General features: G+C 35.4%; 1 protein-coding gene across 2 annotated transcripts in view; it reads right to left on the bottom strand.

The window, feature by feature from the left end:
- ADGRA3 (adhesion G protein-coupled receptor A3) overlaps positions 1-14,937 on the bottom strand; it is a 61,100-nt gene that overhangs the window by 28,399 nt on the left and 17,764 nt on the right. For both annotated transcript variants that reach the window (XM_039550804.1, XM_010401841.4), the window contains exons 3-8: positions 10,912-10,983; positions 9,518-9,589; positions 8,551-8,622; positions 6,804-6,964; positions 5,734-5,947; positions 4,650-4,814 (exon numbers count right to left, since the gene is read on the bottom strand). In XM_039550804.1, coding sequence (XP_039406738.1) covers positions 4,650-4,814; positions 5,734-5,947; positions 6,804-6,964; positions 8,551-8,622; positions 9,518-9,589; positions 10,912-10,983 — 756 coding nt within the window. The remainder of the gene's footprint in view (positions 1-4,649; positions 4,815-5,733; positions 5,948-6,803; positions 6,965-8,550; positions 8,623-9,517; positions 9,590-10,911; positions 10,984-14,937) is intronic.

The raw sequence follows: 14,937 nt of genomic DNA, 5'->3' as shown, positions 1-14,937 counted from the left end.
TCACTCAGAGCCTCAGCAGCCACTTCAAGTAATTAAGAGAAGTGTCACCATCAACCAATACCAGAAAGGAAAACTTACGCAAGATTTGGTATCTTTGGAGGTAGTTAAAAGAAAGAAGAAAAAAAATTTTTAAATAATTAGCATGTATTTTAAATGCCTGGAATCATACTGAGGTATTCTAGAGAATGTAAATTAATTAAAAGAACAGTTATAGATTCTGCAATGGTAACATAAGTTTCTTACCATCTTTTTAACTGTAAAGACGACGGCAAAAGAAAGGACAAAAATCTTCCTCATAAAAAATTACTACAGCATTGTTGTGAATTGCCACAATTCCAGTAGTAATCTTAGTGCAATGTTACATGCACCTCAGCAAGCTAACAAAACATCAGATTGCATCGTGACTAGCCAACTCTGCTCATGGAGACAGCAAGTTATGCATCTGCTGGGAAGGGAGGGAGGGACACCAGGATACAATACATGTGCACTTATCCAAGTCTCTGAAATGTCACAAGGGACAAATTGAAATAAACTCTGACTCAACACAGACTGGAAAAACAAGTACAAAGATGAAATACTTCTGTGGTCCCAATTTTAATATATTTATAATAAGCCTTCAGAGAATGAAGCCAAAAAGAAAACAGGCAGATGAGGACAACTAATAAATCAGCTGGCACAGCTGTTAGAAGACATGCAGGCCCACAAATACCTTGCATAATACACCCAAACCTCCACTTCTAGAATGCAGTCAGGTTTCCAGAAACACTGGCACTGGAGTACCAAAACATCATTTCCAAAACCATTTATCAGTGCTGAAATTTTTATATTAAGTTTCCACATCAAAGATGCTACTTCGAAAGGGGTATTTGTCTCTGTCTTTACAGTCTTCTAAAAGTTGTATTTTTCCAAAGCATTTTCAGTAAAAGTGTGGTCAGCTCAGTTTTTACTGAATGTATCACCTTACAGATTGAGTACCACATGACCTTGGAATAATTTAAGCTCTGTGGTCCCGACAGAGGTTGTATGACACAACCTCCAAGACAAATATTTTCACTGAAATATGGCACATGCTGTTCCTTTTCTCACTATTTGCATCTAGTGCTAACGAACTGCAAAAAGAGAAAACAGAGTTTCTCTCTGGTTTCTCAGACTAGGACTCAAATGTAACACAAGTTTTTCAGGAGAGCTTTAATTACTATGCTTCCAAACAAGTATTATTTCTAAGCTATATATATGTATATCTTCCAGAACTTCTGTAGCCATCAAACAGAAAAAAATGGAGAGCTTCAGTGTTTAACACTACTGCAAAAGTTATTAGATTATCACAAGGTTATTTGACTTTTCTCCCTCCTCTTATCTCCACTTTTCCTATTTTTATTACCCCCCTCTTTCATTATTGTCCTTTTATTGTCCCTGCTTTACATTCATCTCCCTACACAGCATTTTATCATCTTTTGCCATAATCTTCTCAAAAGAATACAAGCAATGACAGGTAGTCTTATAGTCTATGCTACCATTAGAACAAATTTAGATACGTACAGAAACATTTTACTGTTAAAAGTAATGTATTATTTGTAGAGTGATTTAGATAGCTTTCTACTAAACCAGACATCAAAAGTGGGCAATTTAAAACTCAACAGCTTTGTGCCATAATCGCACATCACAAAAACAATACAAATGCACAGCGCCATGAAGAGAAACACTTTTGAGCAACAGTGTCCCTTTATCCTCCTTCCTCTCCCACACACAAAACCCCTTGTGTAGGTACAAGTTTCTTTGCAGCCCAGTGGTGAATGAGATAGGGGAACTGATTTTAGCTTTAACTACATTCCCCTTATTCCCTAGTTTTGCTAAATGAATGTTAACTTGTACCATTCTTAGTCAAGAACTGTTTCCTCCCAATACCTATACGACATGAGCTAAAGAGGCATTCTCCAGTTTCCATGAAGCCAAGAGGACATCCTTCCAGCAGGGCTCAAAAGGTGACTAATGACATGAAATTCTTACCATACAAACAAAGGCTATGTAAGTTTGACTGTACTCTTAATTTCTTCTGAGTCTAAGCTTGAGTATCTTTCACAGTTTACCCAACTGCTAGCAGAAGTGCAAATTTGGCCTGTATTAACACTTATTTCATTACTTTATATAATTAGGTGCTCAAAATTTATCACATATACATGAGCGTAGACAGCTGGGTAGGACAAGATGGTTCATTTACGTTTAAGCACTTTAATTTCATTTCAGGGGAAAAGAAAAAGACAGACCGTGAGATTATAAAAGAATCCTTTCTTTCATACATATTAATTCTGTTTTGAAAGCACTCATTTCTTTAAAAGAACAGTAACTTTCAGTTACAATGAGTTCTTATATCATAATTTCATTAGCTTACAGATACTCCAGTCTTATTGCATTACATCTTAGTAATTCTCTAAATTCAGCATGATAATTACAGTTTTAAAATATATTACACCCAATGAGTAACAGTTTTCAAGAAGATCATTCTTATATTTAAGAAAGAATTCTATAACCTACCAGCATAAAATTATGTTAAACACAACAGTTAAAGGACTTATTGAGGCAGAAATATTTTAACATGCAAACTGTATTTTCATTTTAATAATTAGTTATAAAATACTCAGGGATATTACCTGAGTAAGACTTAGAATATTTAAATTAAAGGAAATAGATTCCATGATGAAGTTTTTGCCCTTTACAAACTATGCTGAACTAATACTGAGCCAAAGACACTGAAGACAAATACCTCCTTCGTTACTCTTTGCTATCCCATCTCTGCAGGGATAAAAATCTAGATGCCATTCTTGAAACACCTTCCAAGCTAAAATGACTAACCAGTTCCAACTAAAAAAACTATAAAATCAAATTCACCTAGGATCATTTACAGCCATCTGCTCAGAACCATTTTCTCACTAGTCAAAGCTTTATTTCCATATGCTCTCTAAGGTGAAAAATTACTCTTTATTATTACTCTACCCAAGCTACAAGTGGAAGTCTGCTATAGTAAACCCAAACACAGTGAACTTTTTGATAAGTTGAACATTTCCTGAAATCTTATTTCTTTCTGCTGAATTCCAGAGGGGGTAAATCCTATTACACTGAACAGTCACTGAACAGCACAGGTTAATTTAATGGAAAGCGCTTTGAAATAAGCCTTTACCATCTGTTTTCACCTCTAATGGCAAATCAAAGAACAACAATTCACACTTGTATCATAAAAAAATGCATAAGTGATTTAAATAGATGTGTTCTTTGATGAATACAACCTGCATCTGTTTGACTTTCTTTGCCTTTTATCTAAAGCAGGAAGTTCTCCTTTTCTAATGTACTGCTTATCTCTGCAGTTGAAACCACCACAGTGTAAAAAGAGGACATGCACAAAGTTACTTAAATAAATAATTCTTTACAATGTGAAAGTTAAGCTCTTCAATAATTCTAAATTGCCTCTGTGCAGCAAGTGATCTTAACACTAGTTCCCTTTAATAATAGTTCCTCATACTCACCCTTCTCAAACTGTCCAAGTGATGACCATAAAGGAGATCAGGTTGGAACTAATGCTCCCAGCCAGGACTTAAAGTGAATTTTTGCTACAGCTGGAGGTCTTCTGCAACTGAAAGCTTGTTTTTGCCTCCCCCTAAAAACTATGTCCCTGCAACGTGGTTTAACTTTACTTTTCCTTTCTTAATATAAAAGATATATGGTCTTAGATTTGTATACAAAGAAGATGACTTTAAAAACTCTAATGCACACAGGGAAAGGAAAAGTTTCTAACTGTAAACAAAAGACCAAGCAGAAGATCAACACAGCCAAGCAGCATAAGGAAAGTGAAATGAGTGGATAAAAGCAGTTTGTACAACAATAAGAAACCCTATGCACCATAGTGAACACAATGCTATTGCAGACACTAATTCTCAGTAGGAACTACTGCAGGGAGGTAAAACACAGAGTAGTCATAAAGTGAATTACCTTACATATAGAGAATCTATACAGAAGCTATCTGTTACAGCTGGCACCTCCAGGAGTAACGTGTTGTTAGAGTGACCAGCAGCAGAAAGATCAGAAAAGGGAAAACAGGTGAAGAGGTAAGAACAAAAGATAAAATACTCTGCAACACCCAACACAACGGAATATCACAGCTACCACTACAGTCCCAACAATCATTAAAAGGAAGCAGCACCATTCATATTGTTTACTCTAATACTCACAGGGGGGAAAAAAGATCCAAACTATATTGCGTATTTCTTATATAGTGATTTTGTCATATAGGAGCAGAAGGCTTTGAAAAAGGAGAATGATAACCTGGCAGAAAGCCCCCTGTCAGTATGTGGTCTAACTTGATCTTACAGGTAATCTACAGAAGTTTAACTATTCCAATAATTTCATTTATATATTTCAAATATCATAGCTTAGTTTCAGTATCTTTCAAGGATGTGTTACCAGGCTCAAAGTTTAACATTTCATAGGATAATTTCATGCACTTCTGTCAACACATAGTAATTTAGAACAGTTAAAAATCTATTACACACCATTTACAAGCAAGCATCCACATGGGCACCTCAAAATCATAGAATCTTAGTTAGAAGCTAAATTAAATGGACTTTTCTTTAATCTGAAAAAAACCTGGGGTTACTAACCTGAAATCCCCCTTATTGTTCACAACCCTCTCTGGAGGGCAGTATTGTGCAGAACTTTCTAACACCACAATGTCTACTGTCCTTGTGTTATTCCCACGTCTGGTTTGTACATGACAACCCCAGTTTCCTGTGGAGCCAGCCTGAATGTTCGAGATTGTCAGCGCACTGGAAAGATAAATTAAACAAATAAAACCCAACATTTTTGCAATAAAATTTACATAAGCTTTCACCAAAAGATGAATTAAGTACAGAAAGACAATGGAAGAAACATCAAATTACATACAGCCATGAGTGATCTTACAAAACCAGAGCTATTTACATCTCCATGTACTGTAATTAACAGAGAAATATTTACTGTTCTTCAGGCTCTCAATTTTGCCAAGGTAGGAAACAAACAGAACAACCACAGGAAAAAGTGCCTAGACTTCAGAAAGAAGAGATGAGAAGTCCAAATTCCCAAAGTGTTGTCATTGCTATTCAACACAAAATTCTTAGCTGTTTAGAGAGGTTAGACTAAAATAAATTCCCAAATGCATAATTTGTTATAAACATTGAAGCTCTAATTTACTAATACAATTACAGGACATCTAACCACTGTAGATGCTGAATAAGTCAACAATTTGCTGCAGGCAGAATAAATTACACTTACAGATCTCTGCTGGAGAACAATATTAACAACTGTGGTGTGTTCAAAATGGAGAGTAAAGAATCCATGAGTAATTCAGTTAAATGCCTTGTTTTCAACATTTTCATCATTTTAATATTCCATGAGAACAAATGTATCCTACTACAAACATATTTTAAATGAATGCATTGGGTAAAACTTGCAGAAAATTAAAACCCAACTGCAAGTTCCTCTAGCTAATCTAGTATTTTAAGCATATAGCTTTGACTAGCCAAATCTCTAGACCTCCTTCCTCAAACTTCATCATTAATAGGAGAAGTGTGAAGACTACTTCCCTGCTAGGGATGTTTCTGTGTACATGTTCACTCAGTGAGGACATGAGGACTAGTTATGGAAATAGTCACCAAACCAGAGCAGAATGTAAGAAGTAGAAAATACATTTTCTCACTACGGATTCACCTTGCAATCAGTGAGCAGTTATGAATCATGTTTTTTTCAACAAAAATACCCTGGGACTCATCAGTTTCCACTATCTTCCCATCCTGATACCACAAGACTTGCATGTCTTGATCAATATATGAAGCCATACATTGGAAGGGTAGACTGTCTCCTTCAAAGACCACCTGACGATGAGATGGAGTCATATAGAAAGACGGTAATTCAAGTGGTGGTTCTAGAATTCAAGACATAAACCCACAATTAATAGCAAGAATCTGTTATATACCTAATTTTCAAAAGAGGAGAGAAATACACTAAGTGAGTATAAAGTTGTATCTGGCAAGATGTATACAAAAACTACATTTAATGCATCGGATACTGAAAAATACAAATTATCATTATGTTCTTTTTCAAAATGTGTATTCCTTTGATGTAATATATTTCAAAATTCTTTTACCAGCCCACATCTAAAAGAGTGGAAAATACAAATTAGAAGGAAAAACATATTTATGCATTTTAGTTCTTCCCAATTATTCACTAAGACTTCAAAATCACAGTAACATGTGAGTTTTTATTTTCATGGTTGGAATAATTCCAATACAAAAAAAAAAAAGAAGGTAAGCAAGTTGGTCATGGTTTTGTCACAAAAAGAAGGCTAATCAAGAATAGAATTGCCATGCAGGAAAGTAACTCAAAAAATGAAGATCTTTTAACTTCAGAAATCTGGGGTTAAAATAATTCACGTATTTGAAGTCAGACAGCTAGACCTAGGAAAGAAATTATCAGTTTCTAATTCCTCTTGTGAAATTTAGGTAAAGATCTCTGAAAAATACAGATAAGCAAGAAAAAGGAGTTTATCGCCTTTGTTACTACAAAATAACATCCACCATCATCAATTTATTTATTATTTCCAAAAGCTAGCAATACTGAATCACAACTAAAGATTGGCCTTTGAAAAGGAGGTACTATTACCACTGTCATCTAAGTGCTGAATTTTAGGGAAATGAAACAAAGCAAAAAAGTCTGTTCACTAACATTAACAGAACATGGAATGCATTAGAAAATACATATCAGTTGTGAGGAGTGCTTACCACAGGTGAGAAGCTCCTGTTTAACACCAGTCACTGTCTGTGACTGAAGTGACTTGGGATAGGCACATTTAGTCTCACGTACAGTTATATTTCTTTCCTTTAACCACTGATGCATCCACAGTATGTTGCAATCACAAAGAAGATAATCAGTCTGAAATTCTCTGCAACAAAACACAGGTATTTACAGTGACAAACTGCAAAACTGCAAGGTCTGAAAGCTTGACATCAACAGCTGTGCAATGCCTCTCACTGTCACAGACACAAAGACATAAGCAGTCGAAGTCTACACTACTGTGGAGTTGCCTACCTCTACCTACTGGAAGTTATTCTAATCCTCCACAAGCTGTACTCTGAGAACAAAAGGACATACTCCCTGAGAAAAGGAATCCTCTCCATAAATATAAGGAGTATCTAATACTGGCACATGAAAAAATTCTAGTAATTTCTGTCATGGAGAGTGTTCATGCTACTTCAGGTGAGCAATAAGAAAGATTGCTTGAATATGCACCATCATAACCTAAGAAGAAACTTCATTGCTTCACTGTAGCAATCAAATGCTTTAGCAGTAAAATCAACAGAACTAAAAATAGCTCAATTATTTCTCTTTTCAAAAGCAGTATTCATACAATTTTATTCTGCTTCATATGAAAATCACAAGGTTTTTAATTGACTCACAGTCTTCTCTGTACTTTCAGTACTTCTGTACTTTCTACTAAAAAGCCATACCAAATACCCCATAGATGTTTGCTGAAGACGGCTAAATTAAGGGATTAATTAATTTTATCGGTTCAGAAATTAGTATTTTATCTGTTTAGAAACAGATAAAAATGTACCAAAATATATGGCTATGTCTACACTGGTTTTTACCTCTACTGAAAACATTTTCTTTTTGTAGATGTCTAGAGGATAACACAACATCACAGGCAGAACACTTCAAACACTAAATCAACATTCCTGTGAAACCCCATTTGGTGTTTGTTCACATGAATTCCTCCAGACAGATATTATTTTAATGGCAACCGTTATATCCAGGTTCTCTTGTCACATCTGTGGTGTTCTTGGACAGCAACCTTTATGCAGACAATTAAAATATCAGGAACAACAACTTATGAACAATTAAAGAGACGGAGGAGGGAAAGAAACATTCTTCTTTATAAACAAGAAATTAACTTGGTGTCAAATTCAGAAACCAAAGCTTTTGATAAAGCCCCAGTACAATAAGCCAGCTGCCATGACTACCAGGGAAAAGCATAAGCTGATCATCAGCACTTATTTTTTAAATATACTTTCTTTCTTGCACAAGATTACAATTCATGAAACCAAGAGAGAGCAAAATGACATGAGGTTGAGATGTTCCCATTGTTATGTGTAACAAAACTATACTGTTCACAAAGGACTAACATCTTGCTTAAAAGTATTTGTTCCCTCTGCTATAAAGGTGTCAAATACTATTTATTTACTATAAATTAATAAATGACACATATAGAATAAAGCTTTTGGAAGCCCAAATGGGAGAAGAGCTTTGTTTCTTCAGAATAATGTAACAAATAGTGAGCAACTTTTGAAGGGGCTTTTATAAACACCCAAATACCCATATACATGCACTTGCCACATGCTTATTCAGATATTGTTATGGGGATTAAAAGTAAAAATACAAAACTGTAGTACAAGCAAGTGTATATAAAATGTTTTTTTTTAAGAACACAAATGATCATGCAAATTAAGACCAGATGCAGCAAGTACTTACAGAGACTTTAGTGAACCAAGATGATCAAATGTTCCCTGCGTAAGTGTAGAAAACAGATTTCCAGAAAGATTCCTGAAAAATAAAAGTATGATTTGAACTCATGCTCAGACAACTGACATTTGAAATAGAAAAAACCCCTCTCTTCAAGATAACACTATGTTTAAAAGTTTTAAGTTACTATTATGACACTGTCATAGTTCAGAAGACTGTAAGAGTAATAATCAGGTCTCAATAGCCTAGCAAGATCTCCAAATAAACTGTTCTCTAACACTCCTGGTTTAGGTGAAGAATTTTAAGATTGGGAAAAAAAAAATTAAATGCAAAGACTTTACTTCCATTTAAAGCAAAAACTAGCACACGTTGAGCATAAATTTCAAGAATTGTAAAATTAATTTTGCTGTTCACGGTGAACTGATGTGTTCCTATTAACATGCTCTAGGAAGCATGTTCCATCTAACAGAATGCTTTTTAAAAATATTAGCCATATCACTTTCTATATATCAGTGAAAGCACTGTGTGTAAGAAACTAACAACCAGGGCAAAGAAATATTCCATAATCATACGTGTTATCCTCTTAAAGTAAATGAATGACTTCAAAACATGCAAGACAGCCACCAAAATATACTGACACCAATGCCACAGTAGAGAAGGCATAGATATTGAAAGAGTCTATAATGCTGAAATATTTTTTTGAAGAAAATATTTTGTACAGTCTGCTAGTCTCCCTCCCTGCTACACATTCTAAGAACTGGAAAACTGTTGCGAAGTCAACAGACCACTGAACAGCGTGGTTTGGGTTGGCCCCAACACTTGTTTTTACGTTTGCTACTGAGTAACAAACCACAACCATAGGCACTGGCTGTCTTTCAGTAGCACACTTAAATAAACTACTCCCCCTGAAACACAGAATGTTAACTGACACAAGACTGAAACATAAGTGTATTTATATAGAACAAATTATACTTACAATCTAATAAGGTTTACAAGTCCTCTAAATATATCTGCATTCAGACAGCCTATTCGGTTATTAGTTAAGTCTCTATAAATAGAAAAAAGGAAAAATTGGAACAAACTGGTTTATTTCCAAATGAAATACAGCCTGCTAACAGAAGTATTTAAACAAAAATTCATGAGCAACAGATTACACCACATGTATATTTGGTCTTTTTCAAGAAAACCCACAAGGTATTGCTATATGGGTGTATACACATGCCCACAGACTCCTTAATCCATCTCTTAAGTAATTATAGTCTGTCCATATACAATTCAAAAAGTCTAGATTTACCAATAAATTTCTTTAAACAGGCTTGGCTTACACCCCTACCAAGTAAATTTTCATATTTGTGTAGTATGTATATATGTGTGTGTATATATATATACACACACAGAGATACGTATCACTTGTTTTTTTAACATGTCAGAGACCTATACTAGTGCCTTTATGATACATAAAAAAAGACGACTTCTATAATTATACTTAGATAAATAGTTAAAAGTTATATATTTTTCAATATAGGTCTTGGATCAAATTGCCAAATATTCTTAAAGTAATAAAAATTAAGCTTGCAAGTATTAACGATCCAGAATTGGTGCTTCAGTTTTATTTTTAAGGTTTTCAGAAGTGCATTTACCAATACTCTTTCTTTTAAGTGAGCCAGATCATCTGATCAGTTACAAATGAACATATATACTCTAAAAATTTAAGAAAGAAACAGGGTGGAGGGAGGTAGTGGAAATTCACTAAGAATTAAAAGTTGTAAAAATATTCCAAAAATCTGAAGTGTTTTAAAAAAAGAAAGAAGAAAAAGAAAAGAAAAGCAATAATGCTGAATTTTTGTTTTTCAAGTTTCATGTGGTACAGAACTTTTACAGCCAAGGCATGAATCCCCCAAAAATATGTTAATGGGAATGTTGGCAAAACCTTCACTAAAGCAGCCCTAACAGTGCTGCAACTTCAGTGTAGTATTAATAGCAAGGGACTCCATGTTCCATTGTAACCTTTGGAAAATAAAAATCATGAGTTTAACGTTCAACAAAACAAGATTTGATGGAATCAAAGCTCTGAACAAATATCCACCCAGTGATGCTTCAAGCCACTCAAATACAAAAAGAAAGGAGTAATACAAGAGACTGTCAGAACAAATGAGACTGCCAAGCCACAAGCAGCAGATGTTCTTCAGTCGTAAGACTGAAAGCAAACTTTGTTTTATGCATGTGTGTGTATGTATTTAGACAGCATATATATTCAACTGTTAATATATAATAACTTTGCTGTCTAAACTTCCAGAAGCTCAGACTTACTCTCTCTGAGGAGATTTTTGCTTGTTCTGTTGAAACTGACTAGCCAAATATACTACTTACAGTCTTTTCAAAGATGAAAGCCCCAGAAAAGCTCCTGGATCTATGGTACTAATAAGATTGTTTTTAAGATCCCTGTGGAGAAAAATTAAGACATAACATTTACCATAAATAACATTTTAAAACAGATATAGTCATAAAGATATACCTAATTTGTCTCAATTTGCTTGAGAAACTCAAAAAAAACCCCACCCCAAACCCAACCCCCCAAAACAACCCAAAAACAAAGAAACCCCCCAAAAACCCCAAAACAAAACACCAAAGGAAAACCCCAACAACACATTTTTAATTTCTCTAACATAGCATCTTTCAAAATTGGAAAAATCTGTATTTTAACAACAAGGAAGAATAGAAGCAGCATGTGTATTCCCTTAAACACTTTATCAGTTCGTATCACATTAAATGGTATAGAGTCAAAGATAATTTGCCACAGTGTGAACAGGTTATAGCTATGCAGGGAGAGACATTTGCTTATTACACAGTATGATACTGTCTAGCACAATGTTGACTTCTTTAGCCTATCCAATTTTCAATACTTCAGTAGTGCCCAACATCTACCAAAAAAAGCAAATCATGATCTTAAAAATACACCGAAGACACAACACTGAAAATTTCCACTTATGTTGCTGGCACAAAAGCAAAGCCCTAGCTGAAAATCCCAAATACAGCTGGTGAAAAAACTTCAGAGCAGATTTCTAAATCTTAAGTTTCCAGAGACTGCAAGGAGAAATGTAAACCACTAAACTGCTTTATTAATAGTACAAGTGATTTAGGAATTTTAACTCCTAACTTGAGATATTCTGCAGATACAGCTTAATTCAAAGGTCACAGAAAGCAGCTGACAACACCTGTACAGTCTTGAACAAACCTTATCACTGCACGACTGCTAAAATTACTTCCACCTCCCTAGTCACCCTAGATTTTTACTTTACTACTATCTGAAACTTCACAGGCACTTATTACTACACGTAAAGTTTCTCACTCCATAATATCCAAACTTCTACATTTGATAAGAAAAATAATACTTTCATTTAAAAACAGTGTTTGAATTTGCAAGAGTAGAAAAAATATCTCATACGTCTACCAAAACATTAATAATTCTGCCTGAAAGAGAACTGCCCAAGAGAATTACCTCTACCATCACATAGATATACATGAGTAAATCATAATTCATCCCAAGATTTCACAACAGCATTTCCTGAAGACAGATTAACAAATCATGGTACAACAGACAGCGTCACGGCACACGTATCACACATGAATGCTATACCTAAACATTTTAAATACTTGGAAGTACTTTAAATTCACCTTGCAGTAAATTGGTTTTCATATACACACTTGTCTTATCTCAACTTTATTTCCTTCCCTTGCTATGGTGGCAGGAACTGCCGAGTACTTCCAACGCAGTAGTATCAGGAGCCTGAAGAACTGGTTCTTTCAGCAGGCATATAAACACCATGGTGTACCAGACTATGACAAACCTGACACTAATAAAAGGTATTCATCGCTCACTTACCATCAGTCTTTGATGTAGGGAAGAAAAATGATACCTTCTGTTCATATTTCAAATTTTGATTTAAAATCATGTAACTCCCACTTAAAATCTCACTGTTGAAGCCACTGAGGGAGAAAAACCTTGACAACAAGCCTTGGAAACCCACTAGTCTAGACTCAGGGATCTTTAATTTAACTCCATAAATTCAAAGCGTATTCCCTGATACGACTCTTTCAAAAACCCACTGCAATGGATTCATATCAATGAATGTCCAAAGCGTTAAGACTCTTCTCAGCCTGCAACTATAACAGCTGGGGAGTCTCTGTTTGGCTGGGGTTTTTTACCCTTCCCAGTGGCAGTCCTTGGGTAGGCACTAGCTGTATATCAATTTACCAAAAAGTATTGCAGAGGAAAATAGAAAAGATACCGAAAGATACCATAATAGAAGAGATACCATAAGATCTCAAAATTAACAGTGCTGACATGTCTAGCAACTCTTCAGAAACAGTAAAAGATGTTCATACAACACAGGCTGGTACAACTACCAGGATTCCAGCATCTAGGACAGTCTTTAAATGAAGCAATTACAGTAGTGGTTAAACCAACAGATTTGTATTTCTCACATAAAAGGGAGGTGGGGGAGACAACCTCTTTAGAAAGTTGTGTTTGGCTTTAAAATTTTTGTTGTTTTTAACACCTATGAATACATTTGTATAAACCATATTTTAGTTTTAGCAACAGGAAATTAATGATTTCAGATGTTGATTTTAATTTTTCTTTGGCAAAGCTCAACCAACAAGATATATCTATGGATACTTATTTGTCCAAATGGAAGAAAACCTGTCCAATAGAAACGCCAGAGAGGATTTGAGTTAGGGTAACATCTTTTATATTATAGTAACTGCATCTTCCATCTATCAAGAATACATCTAAAAAACAAAACAAGGAAAACAAACAAAAATCAACCAACCAAAAAACCCAAACAAACAAAAAAACCCCAAATGAAAACCACTCCAAAAAAAACCCCAAACAAAAATACCCACCCCTACACCAAAACAGAACAGTGCTCTACAGCCAGGCAATAGAGCAATCTTACACTGAGAATCTAATAAAAGATTCTTAATTTACTCCAAAATCTAAGTAACACTGTAAATAAGGGTACCGCATATTCATCAGCAAAGGCAACTAACAGATGTTAGGAGAGTTAAAAAACTTAGGTTTCAAGGGATGCGTTCATGTCAGTCATGTAATCCAAATTCTGGCTCAAAGTACAACTAAATCAGATCAACTGCCCCACTGTCACATCCAACGAAGGCCTGAAAACCTCACAGGATGCAGATTTCAGCATCACGCAACTCTGTTTAACCATTCTCATGACAGAGGATACTGTTGTGCCAAATCAGAACAGCCCTTTATCAAAGCCATTATTAAGTGGACAAATAGCAACTTATCAACAAAAATATTTTTTGTGCCTAATGTTCTTGTTAAGATGTGAAAAGTATCTTGATGAAAGATTACTTGTATTTAAATATGGTTTGCCATGTAAAAAAAACCCCAAACCTTTAATTTTATTACACTTTGTAATGAACCGTTTCAGTAGCCAGTCATCTATGATTTAAAAGCGCACATATACATACTTTAAAATTTACTGCTTTCTGTCTCAGCACAATGAAGACTGTCTTAATTATTTAATAAAGCATCCCGCAGGCACAAACAAACTATGCCTATATATACATACTGACAGGTATACATTATTAAGTCTTCTTAACTACCATTGGATAAATTACCTTTTTTTCCTTAACATTACTTGAAAATGAATGTCAGATGGGAAACATATTAGCTACCATGGACTCCTCCTACATGAAATGTTTTTTCAAAAGGGAAATGAAGGAAGACCACAAGGTAAGAAATTACAGAAATAGGTTATACATTACACATATTAGAAAGTCAGCCTATCCCTTCCACGGCTCTCTGGGGTGTAGATCTTATGCAGTCAAATCCAACAAATGCTTATGACAGAATTTTTACATTTCCCAGTATAACCCAATGGGTCAGGTTGGAAGGGACTACAGTGGGTCACTTGGTCCAACCTCCTCGCCAAATGCAGAGTCATCCCAGAGCACACTGCACAGGACTGCATCCAGATGGTTCTTTAATATCTCCAGTGTGGAAGACTCCTTGGCAACCTGTTCCATGTGTGGTCACCTGCACAGTAAAGAAATTCTTCCTCATGTTCAGGTGGAACTTCCTGTGCATCAGTTTCTGCCTGTTGCCTCTTGTCCTGTTGCTTGGCACCACTGAGCAGAGCCTGGCTCCATCCTCCTGACACCCTCCCTTCAGATACTGACAGACATCGATGAGGTCCCCTCCAAGTCGTCTCTTCTCAAGGCTGAACTGGCCCAGCTCCCTCAGCCTGTCCTGGTAATGGAGATGCTCCAGTCCCTTCTATCACCTTTGTCACCCTCCTCTGGACCTGTTCCAGGAGCTCCATGTCTCTCTTGTACTGAGGAGCCCAGAACTGGACACAGCACTCC

The sequence above is a fragment of the Corvus cornix genome, chromosome 4 (genome assembly GCF_000738735.6).
Source record: "Corvus cornix cornix isolate S_Up_H32 chromosome 4, ASM73873v5, whole genome shotgun sequence".
Taxonomy (NCBI): Eukaryota; Metazoa; Chordata; class Aves; order Passeriformes; family Corvidae; genus Corvus; species Corvus cornix.
This window is presented reverse-complemented; position numbering and strand designations above follow the sequence as displayed.